This window comes from Mchenga conophoros, linkage group LG23, assembly GCF_057382185.1.
Source record: "Mchenga conophoros isolate Kocher_MC1m ecotype Shallow Benthic linkage group LG23, M_conophoros_male_GT1.1, whole genome shotgun sequence".
Classification (NCBI taxonomy): Eukaryota; Metazoa; Chordata; class Actinopteri; order Cichliformes; family Cichlidae; genus Mchenga; species Mchenga conophoros.
This window is the reverse complement of record NC_140547.1, coordinates 48,184,647-48,197,954: the sequence shown is the minus strand read 5'-3', so window position 1 is coordinate 48,197,954 and position 13,308 is coordinate 48,184,647. Positions and strand designations below refer to the sequence as shown.

Sequence of the window (13,308 nt, the reverse complement as noted above, 5' to 3'; positions counted from 1 at the left end):
GTGAGCCATCAGCTGTTTCTCTCATCAGCTGCTGTAATGAGAGCTGCTGGAATCATCTCGAGCAGCAGGAAATCACTGATGTTGTTTCTAACCAAAGATATGGGACTGAGCTCCGCTGAGCTCCTTCTACTTTCATCCAGATAGAAACTGCTACAGTCTGCTGATTATTGCTTTGCCTCCATCACACGAGCTCTTTATCCTGTTCTTCACTCTCATTGGTTCTTTGTCTGCTTGTTTTTACAACAGTAGTCTTCTGATTGGTCAAAGGAGACAATCAGCTGTGACTAAATGTAGCTCCTACAGCAGTGATGGGAATAACTACTGAAGCTAATCCAGTATCAAAGCTCAGGAATCAGCAGCTCCCACCTCGTTTTCTTTCAACAACTATTTTTAGCTGCTGTGTTTTTGTGTTTCTGCAGACCTCAGACATCCTGCTGCTCTGGACAACTTTTTCATTCTTTTGTATCATTATTTTGCTTTTCTTTTATTATTATGTTATATGTATTAATATGTGAAACACTTATTCTTTGTGTTTTTGCTTTGCTCCTGTCAAACTGCTTTAATAAAATCTGCTGCAGTCTAAACTGTGGACGTTCCCTTTTTAACCCTTTGTGAAACAATAAAGGTTTAAATCTGAGTATTCATCTATGTTAGTGTTTAATGGGTCTAATAGGTTGCTTTGGCCTTTCCCAGTAATATCTTCCCTTGCAGTCTGTGGTCCAGGCTTCTAAAACCATCCCAGGTTAACAAGAACTACAATCTAGAGGAGAGCTGCCATAACAGGTGTGACTGATGAGATCTGACCTGCAACGTTACTCAGGTTTGTTTGTATCAGGACAAGCAGGGAAGCCGCCTGGACGTCAAAGTAGTTAGAGCTGGGCGAGTGTCCTCACCCACATCGGCTTCACAACTCTGCATCACCTACTGAGTAAGACTCAGAGGATCAGAGATTAGAAGGTCTACAAAGAGCTGAACCAGACTTCCTGTATAAAGGTTTTAGTTCCACAGATCGACAGTGTCAGCACAACTAAAACGTGGAGACTGACCTCAGAGTTTCAATTTGATGTTGTGGATTCTCCAGAAGAACACACAGCTGCTTCACTCCTGAATCCTGCAGCTTGTGGTAGCTCAGCTCCACCTCTCTGGGATACGAAGGGTTGAGCTTCAGCACTGCTTCCAGATAATCACAGCTGATCTCTGACAAATCACAGCGCTCCAATCTGTATAGAGAATGAAAGATGTAAGTTTATTAGACAAAGTGCTTGAAATCATTCAGTGTTTCATCATCTGTTCAGAGCTGAAGAAGGTTCAGAATGTAGAAGTTTAGAAAATGGAAACTCCAAACAGCTGAAGCCAACAGGAAGCAGCTTCAAACAAACACAACAAGAGAAAAAACTCTGAATGTTTCACATTAAAGTCGTACATTTCTCATAAAAACAGGACAAAGACTTGAAAAAGTCGTGTTTTTCCTTCCAGGAACCACATGGCTTCACTTTTAAAGGTGAAGTGTGACAGAAATGGACATATTTGAAGTCCAACACCTTTTTCCAGTCACATTATTAAAGCAGACAAACTACAAGCTCATTTTCATTCCAACAAGTCATCTTCTGACCTGGACTAACAACACTGGTCTCTATGTGCAGCTGGCTGTGAGACCAGTGCTCAGGGAGCGTCTACAAAGTGCAACACTGAAAGAACATCACACACTCATTTGCTTCCAGCACTTTCACACAAACATCTACTGTCATTATTGTCACCAAACTCTGTGGATCCTTTATTGCAAATTCAAATGGGATCAAATGGTCAGACAAAAGAGGGTTATGAGGAAATATGATGAAATGTTGTGTATTAGCAGCAAGTTATTGAATCATTTTCCTCAGAAACCAAACAAAATGATTGACAAACATGTTTTTACAAACTCAGTGTTGGACTTGGATCAGCAGGATAAGCTGATGTTTAAAGGCATTTGAGTCTCGCTGTATGAGAGTCCAGTTCTTACTCAATATTTATGGATGATGTTCTTTCAGTGTTGCACTTTGTAGACGCTCCCTGAGCCTCACAGCCAGCTGCACATGGACCAGCTGACATTACCCAGCATTAGAGGCGGCTGTAAAAAATTCATGTTCCCATTTAAATGGTTTTAATTTGAATAAAACGATGTTGATTCATTCAATCCTGAATCGATGTTTAATATAAATGTATTTTGCCAGAATCTCAGGTTAAAGCTCACAAACTATTTCAACAAGCAGCAAACAGCTAAAACAGTAAATGAGAGCAGCTAAACACACAAAGATGGAAACACAGAGCGTGGATCGTTCACTCGACGGCACGTACACGGACACGCCGTCGGGGCTGAAAGTGGACAGCTCACAGATCCTGAAGCTGCAGGTTTCATCTGTCTCCAACCAAAACTGAGTGAAGCAGCAGCAAAAGAAGATCCAAACTCTGCTTCACGTTTGATCAATATGCTCATGAATTCTCTCTGACTTTGGCTGTTCCTGCCTGCACAGCTCTCTCTCTCTCAGTGTACTCCAAGAACAGCTTCAAACATCTGTTTCTGCATCATTCACTGTTTATTAGCCACCAGTCTGCTGTTGTGTTCAGTGCTGTCGGCCTCTGACAGTAAAGCCTCATTTCTGCTGTTCCATGGAAACTTTTTAAAATGATGACAGATTACAAACTCTCAGCTGTGTCTGTAATCAAACCTCTGTAACTTTGCTTCACTTCAGCAGCATCAGCTCATGTTCACATGTTGCTTCATGGTTTGCTTCAGTTTTTGATCGACTGCAGAATATTTTGAAGGTTATCTGCTATAAAAAGCCAGAAGAGGAAAATCTGCTTCATGCGTTTCTGTTTGATCCTCAGTGACTTTGACACAAAGGCCTCTGCTGTGATGATCACACCTCTGATCAAGTCTCACAGTGTCACAACTGATAAATGATCAGAGTTAGAATATTTCTGACTGTCTGCTGTGTGCCGTGACCTTTGACCTGCTAAAGACAGTCAGCTGTGGATTATTCATTGTTGTGTCTGATACTTAGAACTGTGAGGAAGAAGCTACACAGTTAATCAGGGTCCCCTCTCTCTGAATCAGGAAAGGTGGGCAGGCCGCGTGTGGGCCGCGGGCCATACGTTGAGTATCACTGTTTGAAATGTGAACATTGTTCTGCTGCAGTCAATGGACTAAACCAGAGAAGAAGAAAACAGACTTTACCATGAAGATCCTCAGTGTGGATCAGTATAATATCAGCCTGATGTCTGCAGTTTAGTGTCAGCACAACTTTCACATCATATTCATCTCAGCACAACTAAAACATGCTGACTGACCTCAGAGTTTCAAATCGACATCGTGGATTCTCCCGAAAATCACACAGATGCTTCACTCCTGAACCCTTCAGGTTGCTGTAGGTTCCACTCAGGTCCACCTCTGTGGGATACGAGGGGTTGGACTTCAGTGCTGCTGCCAGATAATCAAGGCCAATATCTGACAAATCACAGCCCATCAATCTGTATAAAGAATGAAAGATGTAAGTTTATTAGACAAAGTGCTTGAAATCATTCAGTGTTTCATCATCTGTTCAGAGCTGAAGAAGGTTCAGAATGTAGAAGTTTAGAAAATGGAAACTCCAAACAGCTGAAGCCAACAGGAAGCAGCTTCAAACAAACACAACAAGAGAAAAAACTCTGAATGTTTCACATTAAAGTCGTACATTTCTCATAAAAACAGGACAAAGACTTGAAAGAGTCGTGTTTTTCCTTCCAGGAACCACATGGCTTCACTTTTAAAGGTGAAGTGTGAAAGAAATGGACATATTTGAAGTCCAACACCTTTTTCCAGTCACATTATTAAAGCAGACAAACTACAAGCTCATTTTCATTCCAACAAGTCATCTTCTGACCTGGACTAACAACACTGGTCTCTATGTGCAGCTGGCTGTGAGACCAGTGCTCAGGGAGCGTCTACAAAGTGCAACACTGAAAGAACATCACACACTCATTTGCTTCCAGCACTTTCACACAAACATCTACTGTCATTATTGTCACCAAACTCTGTGGATCCTTTATTGCAAATTCAAATGGGATCAAATGGTCAGACAAAAGAGGGTTATGAGGAAATATGATGAAATGTTGTGTATTAGCAGCAAGTTATTGAATCTTTTTCCTCAAAAACCAAACAAAATGATTGACAAACATGTTTTTACAAACTCAGTGTTGGACTTGGATCAGCAGGATAAGCTGATGTTTAAAGGCATTTGAGTCTCGCTGTATGAGAGTCCAGTTCTTACTCAATATTTATGGATGATGTTCTTTCAGTGTTGCACTTTGTCGACGCTCCCTGAGCCTCACAGCCAGCTGCACATGGACCAGCTGACATTACCCAGCATTAGAGGCGGATGTAAAAAATTCATGTTCCCATATAAATGGTTTTAATTTGAATAAAACGATGTTGATTCATTCAATCCTGAATCGATGTTTAATATAAATGTATTTTGCCAGAATCTCAGGTTAAAGCTCACAAACTATTTCAACAAGCAGCAAACAGCTAAAACAGTAAATGAGAGCAGCTAAACACACAAAGATGGAAACACAGAGCGTGGATCGTTCACTCGACGGCACGTACACGGACACGCCGTCGGGGCTGAAAGTGGACAGCTCACAGATCCTGAAGCTGCAGGTTTCATCTGTCTCCAACCAAAACTGAGTGAAGCAGCAGCAAAAGAAGATCCAAACTCTGCTTCACGTTTGATAAATATGCTCATGAATTCTCTCTGACTTTGGCTGTTCCTGCCTGCACAGCTCTCTCTCTCTCAGTGTACTCCAAGAACAGCTTCAAACATCTGTTTCTGCATCATTCACTGTTTATTAGCCACCAGTCTGCTGTTGTGTTCAGTGCTGTCGGCCTCTGACAGTAAAGCCTCATTTCTGCTGTTCCATGGAAACTTTTTAAAATGATGACAGATTACAAACTCTCAGCTGTGTCTGTAATCAAACCTCTGTAACTTTGCTTCACTTCAGCAGCATCAGCTCATGTTCACATGTTGCTTCATGGTTTGCTTCAGTTTTTGATCGACTGCAGAATATTTTGAAGGTTATCTGCTATAAAAAGCCAGAAGAGGAAAATCTGCTTCATGTGTTTCTGTTTGATCCTCAGTGACTTTGACACAAAGGCCTCTGCTGTGATGATCACACCTCTGATCAAGTCTCACAGTGTCACAACTGATAAATGATCAGAGTTAGAATATTTCTGACTGTCTGCTGTGTGCCGTGACCTTTGACCTGCTAAAGACAGTCAGCTGTGGATTATTCATTGTTGTGTCTGATACTTAGAACTGTGAGGAAGAAGCTACACAGTTAATCAGGGTCCCCTCTCTCTGAATCAGGAAAGGTGGGCAGGCCGCGTGTGGGCCGCGGGCCATACGTTGAGCATCACTGTTTGAAATGTGAACATTGTTCTGCTGCAGTCAATGGACTAAACCAGAGAAGAAGAAAACAGACTTTACCATGAAGATCCTCAGTGTGGATCAGTATAATATCAGCCTGATGTCTGCAGTTTAGTGTCAGCACAACTTTCACATCATATTCATCTCAGCACAACTAAAACATGCTGACTGACCTCAGAGTTTCAAGTTTACATCCTGGACTCTCCAGGAAACCACACAGATGCTTCACTCCTGGATCCTGCAGGTTGTTGTTGGAGCTCAGGTCCAGCTCTCTCAGATGGGAGGGGTTGGACTTCAGTGCTGCTGCCAGATAATCACAGCTGATCTCTGACAAACCACAGCTCTTCAATCTGTATAAAGAATGAAAGATGTAAGTTTATTAGACAAAGTGCTTGAAATCATTCAGTGTTTCATCATCTGTTCAGAGCTGAAGAAGGTTCAGAATGTAGAAGTTTAGAAAATGGAAACTCCAAACAGCTGAAGCCAACAGGAAGCAGCTTCAAACAAACACAACAAGAGAAAAAACTCTGAATGTTTCACATTAAAGTCGTACATTTCTCATAAAAACAGGACAAAGACTTGAAAAAGTCGTGTTTTTCCTTCCAGGAACCACTTGGCTTCACTTTTATAGGTGAAGTGTGACAGAAATGGACATATTGAAATCAATGATATCAAAGCTGGAATCAAATGAGTCCAAGTCTTCTGCTGATTCAGCATCACATTAATCTTTGCTCCTTGTTCTGCATCCCCACCATAAATATAAAGAGGCAAAACTCACATTTTCCAAAATCCTCTTTAATCTTCGACAATAAAGGAAGATAGTTTTATACAAGTCTTTGTGGTTTTCTTGTCACCCAGATGCCCGAGTACTTAAACTTCTTATAGCTGGGTTTAAAAGGGGCTAAAATACACAAAACTCCCAGTTGTCGTACAGATAGACTTTGCCTCGCTCTTCCCAAAATTCACTTTATATCCAGAAATTGTCCCAAATTCCTTAAGTATGCATTAAGGTGACCTTGAGGCTCTTAAAGGCACATATAAATAAAACGTATTATTATTATTATTATTATCATTGTAAGTCTATCCAAAAGTTTGCGGAGGCTGTTCGATGGGTTGGAAATAAATAAAATCATGTCGTCGGCATAAAGAGAGACTTCATGTTCGATACCCCTCGATGTTTTCCCTCAACACCAACACATTGTCTCAGAGCAACAGCTAGCGGTTCAATGGCAAAAAGGAGACAGAGGGCATCCCTGTCCTGGAGGGCAGATTATTGTTAGTCCGGACGGCTGTTAGAGGGGAGCAATACAATACTTTTATCCAAGATACAAAATTAAAGACACATTTTTTAAGCGTATAAAAAAAAATCCCATCTCACCCGATCCAACGCCTTTTCTGCGTCAAGCCAAATTACAGTTTCCAATGTATCACCTTTAACATGGGTATAAATGATATTTAATAGAGCTCTAATGTTCAAAAAAGAGTGCCTAATAAAGCCCGTCTGGTGAAATAATGGAGGACAAATACTTGTGTAAGCGACGGGCCAACACTTGAGCCAGGATCTTGGTGTCTGTGTTGAACAAAGATATTAAACGACATGAACGACAATCTAAATGGTCTTTTTCCTGTTTTACAATTAAACACATCACTGCTTGATGCATTGTTGGAGGCAACGACTGTGAGAGGAAGGATTCTTCAAAAGTTGATTTTAACAGTGAATTCAGTCGGTCAGAAAACTTTATGAAAAAATCAGATGGATACCCGTCGGGGCAGCAGATTTTCCAGACTGCATGCTCCGTACGACCGTTTCAATTCCAACATTAGAGACAGGTTCCTCCAGACTAGCGATCGCATCTTCTCCCAAGGAGGGAATATAAAACACCTTATTGAAATCATTGTGGATCTCAAGGATAGTTTGGTTGTCTGTAGACCTTATTCCCTGGTCATTGTAGATCTCAAGGATAGTTGGTTAGCTGTTCTTAGTCGTAGCTGGTGAGCTGATAACTCGCCTGTTTTTTCTCCATGTTCATAAGCGTAGCTGCAACTTTGACTAAGCTTGTTTTGTAGATATGAGATTGTATTCAGTTTGTCATTGTAACCGCTGTGTATATAATACAGGCTCAGGAGAGTGGCTGTACACAGCATGTAGTTTAGTCATTTCATCAGCTAACTGAGAGAGGCGCTCGGTCCCTATTTTATTCCAACCGCCCCCAACATGTCCGGCTGGATAACGATTAGTTATGTCTATAACTTCTGTTCCCTGAAGGAGAGGAACGAGGTACAACACATAAGTATGGGATATCACGCCCTCGCGTGTCCTGGCTGAAGAAACCTTTATTCACGCCTTTACGGCAGATGACGTGTGATGACACGCGCAAGGCCCCGCCCGCACATATAGCCGCTGCCATCACCGTCATCCCTCAGTTCGATAGCCGCTCTTCACCGAGCCAACTGCTCAGTGGGGCCACCCTGTGTTGTACCTCGTTCCTCTCCTTCAGGGAACAGAAGTTATAGACATAACTAATCGTTCCCTTTCAGTCGATTCACTCGGTACAACACATAAGTATGGGACCTATATACACGCCCCGCAGAGCAGCCACCGAACCGGAACGGGACCACCACATCCTTAGTGAGTGGTAGACCCAGCAGAAAGGACAGCATGAGCCACCGAAGGGGCTGTAACGTCCAACCGATAAAACCGCACAAAAGTGTGCGGCGACGCCCAATTAGCCGCTGCACAAATATCAGCCACAGGCACCCCTCTAAAAAGAGCCCATGAGGTCGCCATCCCCCTGGTGGAATGAGCTCCCACCCCGTGGGGCAACGCAAAACCTCCGGTGCTGTATGCCAGCGAGATAGCTTCTACAATCCAGTGGGACAGCCTCTGTCTGGACAGAGCTCTACCTCTATTCGGATTAGCGAAGCAGACAAACAACTGGTCACACAAACGCACATCCCGAGTGCGCTCAATGTAGGTGCGTAGCGCACGCACCGGACAAAGAGAATGCACCCTCCTCTGCTCCTCAGATTCAAAAGGAGGGGAGCAAAAGCTCAGCAACTCAAACTCCATTGAACTATAAGATGCAGGCATGACCTTGGGAAGATAGGCGGCATTCGGACGCAATACGACCTTGCGGCCATCAGGAGAAAACTGTGTGCAGGCAGGATGCACAGACAGCGCATGAAGGTCCCCCACTCGCTTCGCCGAGGCCAAAGCGAGAAGTAATGCGGTCTTATACGAAAGAAGTTTCATATCTACCGACTCAACGGGTTCAAACGGAGGGCCACAAAGGGCCTCCAGCACCAAAGACAAGTCCCAAGCCGGGACACTGGACTTAAGCACGGGCCTCAGCCGGCGAACCCCTTTCAGAAAACGCACGGCGAGGGGATGCGCACCTGGTGTCACCCCGTCAAAACCGATATGACAAGCAGATATAGCCGCTAAATAAACCTTGATCGTTGAAACGAAAGGCCTTTATCCAACAGCTCCTGCAGGAATGTCAAAACATCCACAATAGAGCACTGAAATGGGAGAGTGTGGCGGTCCTGGCACCATCGCTCGAAGGCTCGCCATTTGTAAGCGTACAAGCCTCTAGTAGACGAGGCCCTGGCGCTCTGAATCGTCGCTACCACACTAGGTGGCAGACCCTTAGCAACCAAGTTTAACCTCTCAGCAGGTAAGCATGAAGGTGCCACAGATCCGGGCGCGGATGAAACACTTCCCCCCCCGCCTGAGAGAGGAGATCCCTGCGGAGAGGAAGCTGCCAAGGACTTGCTGCAAGCAGGCTGATTATTTCTGCATACCACGACTTCGCGGGCCACCAAGGGGCCACCAGGATCAGAGAGAGGGAATGCCGACGCACCCTCTCCAGAATTGGAGATATCATTTCCACTGGGGGAAATGCATACAGGAGCACGTCTGGCCATTGGTGCGCTAGCGCGTCCAAGCCCAAGGGTGCATCGTGGTCGATTATGGAGAAGTACAGGGGGCAGTGAGCATTCACCCTGGAAGCAAAAAGATCTATTTGCGCCTCGCCAAATAGATCCCAAATCTGAGCCACTATTGAAGGGTGTAACCTCCATTCTCTCACCAGAGGACCCCCCCTGGAGAGAAGGTCCGGCCCCAGGTTCAGGTGGCCTGGGACATGGGTGGCTCTTAGAGTCAGAAAATGAACACTGCACCATAACAGCAGAGAGCGAGACAGCTGCAACAGGGGAAGAGAGCGTGTTCCTCCCTGCCTGTTTATATAAGACACCACTGTTGAATTGTCCGTCCTGACTAAGACATGCTGGCCCTGCAGGACTGGACGGAAACGCTTTAGAGCTAAGAACACTGCCAACAGCTCTAAGTGGTTGATGTGCAGCTGGCGCTGAGCCGCGGACCAGATCCCTCTCACTGACGCACCCTCGCACAGCGCTCCCCACCCACTTAGGGAAGCATCTGTGGACACCACCTTGCGAAACAACACCCTCCCAATCCGAGAGCCCTGGTGCAGCAGCCCGGGCTCCCTCCAAGGACGGAGAGCTAGCATGCAAGACGCAGTTACCGGCAGCCTCCTCCGGAGGTGACGCGAAGCACACAAACGGTGAGAGAGAGTCCAGCGTTGAAACGCTCTCATTTTCAACAGCCCAAGCGGCACTACGGCGATCATAGATGCCATCATGCCCAACAAGCGCAATATCGTCTGGAAACGCAGTCTGCGTCCCAGCTGAAATTGAGCGAGGCAGCGATGAAACGCGGCCACTCTGTGCTCTGACAACCGTGCGCGGCTGGAAAGAGAGCATATTTCCAGACCGAGAAAAGCGATCTGTTGACCTGGGATTAGCGAGCTCTTCTGAAAGTTCACAGAGAACCCCAGTGTCTGAATGTGTGACAGAACCCGCGACAGCTGCGTCTCCGCCTGTTCTCTGGAGCAAGCCACGAGAGCCCAGTCGTCCAGGTAGGCCAAGATGCGGATGCCCCTCTTCCTGAGGGGCGCTAGCGCTGCCTCGGCACATTTCGTAAAGGTGCGGGGAGCGAGCGACAGCCCGAACGGCAGCACTAGGTATTCGTAGGCTACGCCCTCGAACGCAAACCTCAGAAACTGCCTGTGTTTCGGGTGTAAAGCGACATGAAAATAAGCATCTGTTAGATCGATTGTCGCAAACCAATCTCCCGGGCCGACTGCACTCAGGAGCTGTCTGAGTGTTAGCATCTTGAACCTGTACGTTCGCAGGTACGTGTTCAAGACTCGCAGGTCGAGGATGGGACGAAGCCCTCCCCCTTTCTTCGGAATGACAAAATAACGGCTGTACCAACCTTTGTCCGTCTCCGAAGCGGGGACCACCCGTATTGCTCTCTTCTGTAATAGCGCCTGTATTTCCTCTCTGAGTACCAAGGCTGCCTCGGGGTTGACAATCGTGTTCACGACTCTTTGGAAACGAGGCGGCTTGACCCGGAACTGCAACCGGTAACCCATGGCAACGGTTTGCAGCACCCACGGAGAGGGGGCGCAAGCGCGCCACTGAGGGAAGTGAGCAGCCAGCCGGCTGGCCTGCAGCACTGACGGCGGGGCGCCGTCGCCCCCCAGTGTGTCTGCAGGGGACTGCATCCCCTGCCTGACCTGGCTCATTTCGCCTGCAGGTTGAGCATTTGAGATTGTTTGAGAGTAAACAACACTCTTTATTGATTGCAACATGGGAACATGTACATTTATACATTTTGTTGGGTGCACCTTTTCCGGGGCATAACAATGAAAAACAGCGGGAACACTCGATGTGGTCGCTTGAACATTCAACACATCTGAACCGTGTGCAGGGGTTATGTGCTTGGGAGACCGCGATAGGGAAGTGCAGCGCCTTCTGGGGCTGACAACCTGAACAGAACTTAAGCGGCACCTCTTGTGCGGCAACAGAGGGGTAAGAGCAGCGTCTCCCTGCGTCTCCCGGCCTTTGCCCCAGGCCGACTGGCGTGGAGCTCGGGCCGGAGTACGTGCTCTCGCCGGCGGCCCTCCCACTCCAGCAGTGGGCGCCGGTCTCTTGCCAGCTGTCAGAGGAGCGGCGGGCCTGTGAGAGCTAGCAGTGGGCTTGGGCTGGGGCTGGCGTCTGGGGATGATGTCGCGCAGAGCTTCCGTCTGCTTCTTCCTCAGATCGAATCTAGCCTGAATGGCTTCAAGTGAATGCCCGAATAACCCAGCCGCAGACACTGGTGCGTCCAGATACACAGCTCTGTCTCTATCAGGGACGTCGGAGAGGGTCAGCCACAGGTGCCTCTGCGCCACCACTGTCGAAGCCATCCCTCTGCCCAGGGAGAGCGCTGCACAGCGAGACGCACGGAGGATGTAATCCGTGGTGACTCTAACCTCGTTAAGAAGAGGTGACAGCGGGCTGTCCTCCGGAACCAGCGATCCAAGCTCCGCCAGGCACATTGCTTGGTACGTCTGGAGCATGGTGACGGAGCTCATGGCTCGAGCGGTGCCGGCCTGAGCCCGATAAATCTTCTCCAGCTGCGAGGCCGAGAATCTGCAGTGCTTGGACGGCAGAGTTGCGGGGCCACCGACACCATGGTTATGGGACGGGGCCAGATAAGCAGCCAGAGACGGCTCCATAGGGGGTGGGTTAGCTAAACCAGCTCCCTCGGCGCCGTCCAATTCCATGTACTGTCCATAGCCGGGCACAGTGACGCGGGTAGACAGAGGTTTGTCCCATGACGCTGTTAGCTCGCAGAGAAAGTCTGGGAACATGGGGAGGCAGTTTTTGGCCGTTGCGGGCTCCGGTGGAAGGAAAAAACCCGCAAACCGCGACGGCTTCCGAGCTGGTGGAGGAGAGGGCCAGTCCACCTGCAGCTTCTCAGCGGCACGGCGAAACAGGGAGAAAAGAGAGGTGTCATCGTGGCCGACCGGCGCAGCAGCGGCGGCATATTGGGTCGACAATGAGCTCTCCTGCTCATCCTCCGACAAACCATGGATGTCCAGGCCGATGTCCAGCACGTCATCGTCTTCCTGGGGAGCGCTGGCGGGCTTCAACCCAGGCTGAAGCCCGTCAGCGCTCCTGCATGGTTCCGGTCCGTCATCGGCTAACCCGTCAACGTATTCCATGTGGTCAGCCCAGCTAATCGCGGGGACATCGACCTGAAAATTTTCGTCTTCGGACTCGGACGAAGCCGGGGCTCCAGACTCGGAAAGAAGAGGGTCATGCCGTGCGACAGCCGAGCGTCCCAGCACTCTTTCCACAAACGTCACCCGTCTTTCCAGGGTCGAGCGTCGGAGCTGGCGACAAAACGCACAAGCTTCGGGCTCCGTCAACGCTCTCCTAGCGTGGACGATCCCCAGGCAGACAGGGCAGGCATCGTGCTGGTCGCTGTCGTGCAAAGAGAAACCACATCCCTGAGGACAGGGGCGAACAGAAGATTTCTGCTTTGCTCGCTTCGGTTTGGAGTCCATTCCCAAAACGCAAAGCGAAACGCTGCACAAGAAAAACTTGAAAATAGCGCTCCGCGGGCAGCCTACGCACCAGCTGGGCGGTGGAGGCTAACACCAACAGGGGCAGTTAAGCTAGGTTCAAGTTGGCAGACAACGGAGCTAACTAGCAGTAGCTAGCTAGCCCAACTCAGCAGAGGTGTTCTCAGCGAGGTGAAGAGCGTAAGAACTGAGGGATGACGGTGATGGCAGCGGCTATATGTGCGGGCGGGGCCTTGCGCGTGTCATCACACGTCATCTGCCGTAAAGGCGTGAATAAAGGTTTCTTCAGCCAGGACACGCGAGGGCGTGATATCCCATACTTATGTGTTGTACCGAGTGAATCGACTGAAAGGGAACCACTGCTCATCTACCATCACAATGAACACCGGTGTACCACAAGGCTGTGTGATGAGCCCTTTCCTCTACTC

At 47.8% G+C, this 13,308-nt stretch overlaps 1 protein-coding gene across 1 annotated transcript; it reads right to left on the bottom strand.

Moving 5' to 3' along the window:
* Positions 1 to 8,969: 8,969 nt before the first annotated feature.
* Positions 8,970 to 12,862, bottom strand: LOC146548204 (uncharacterized). Its single transcript, XM_085265039.1, has one exon. It carries the CDS (start codon positions 12,860 to 12,862, stop codon positions 9,104 to 9,106), a length of 3,759 nt encoding a protein of 1,252 aa, XP_085121165.1. The 3' UTR covers positions 8,970 to 9,103.
* Between the last annotated feature and the right edge of the window lie 446 nt (positions 12,863 to 13,308).

What these genes read in the sequence shown, in the direction of transcription:
- LOC146548204 (XM_085265039.1), bottom strand. Translation starts at nt 12,862, where the DNA reads ATGGACTCCAAACCGAAGCGAGCAAAGCAGAAATCTTCTGTTCGCCCC.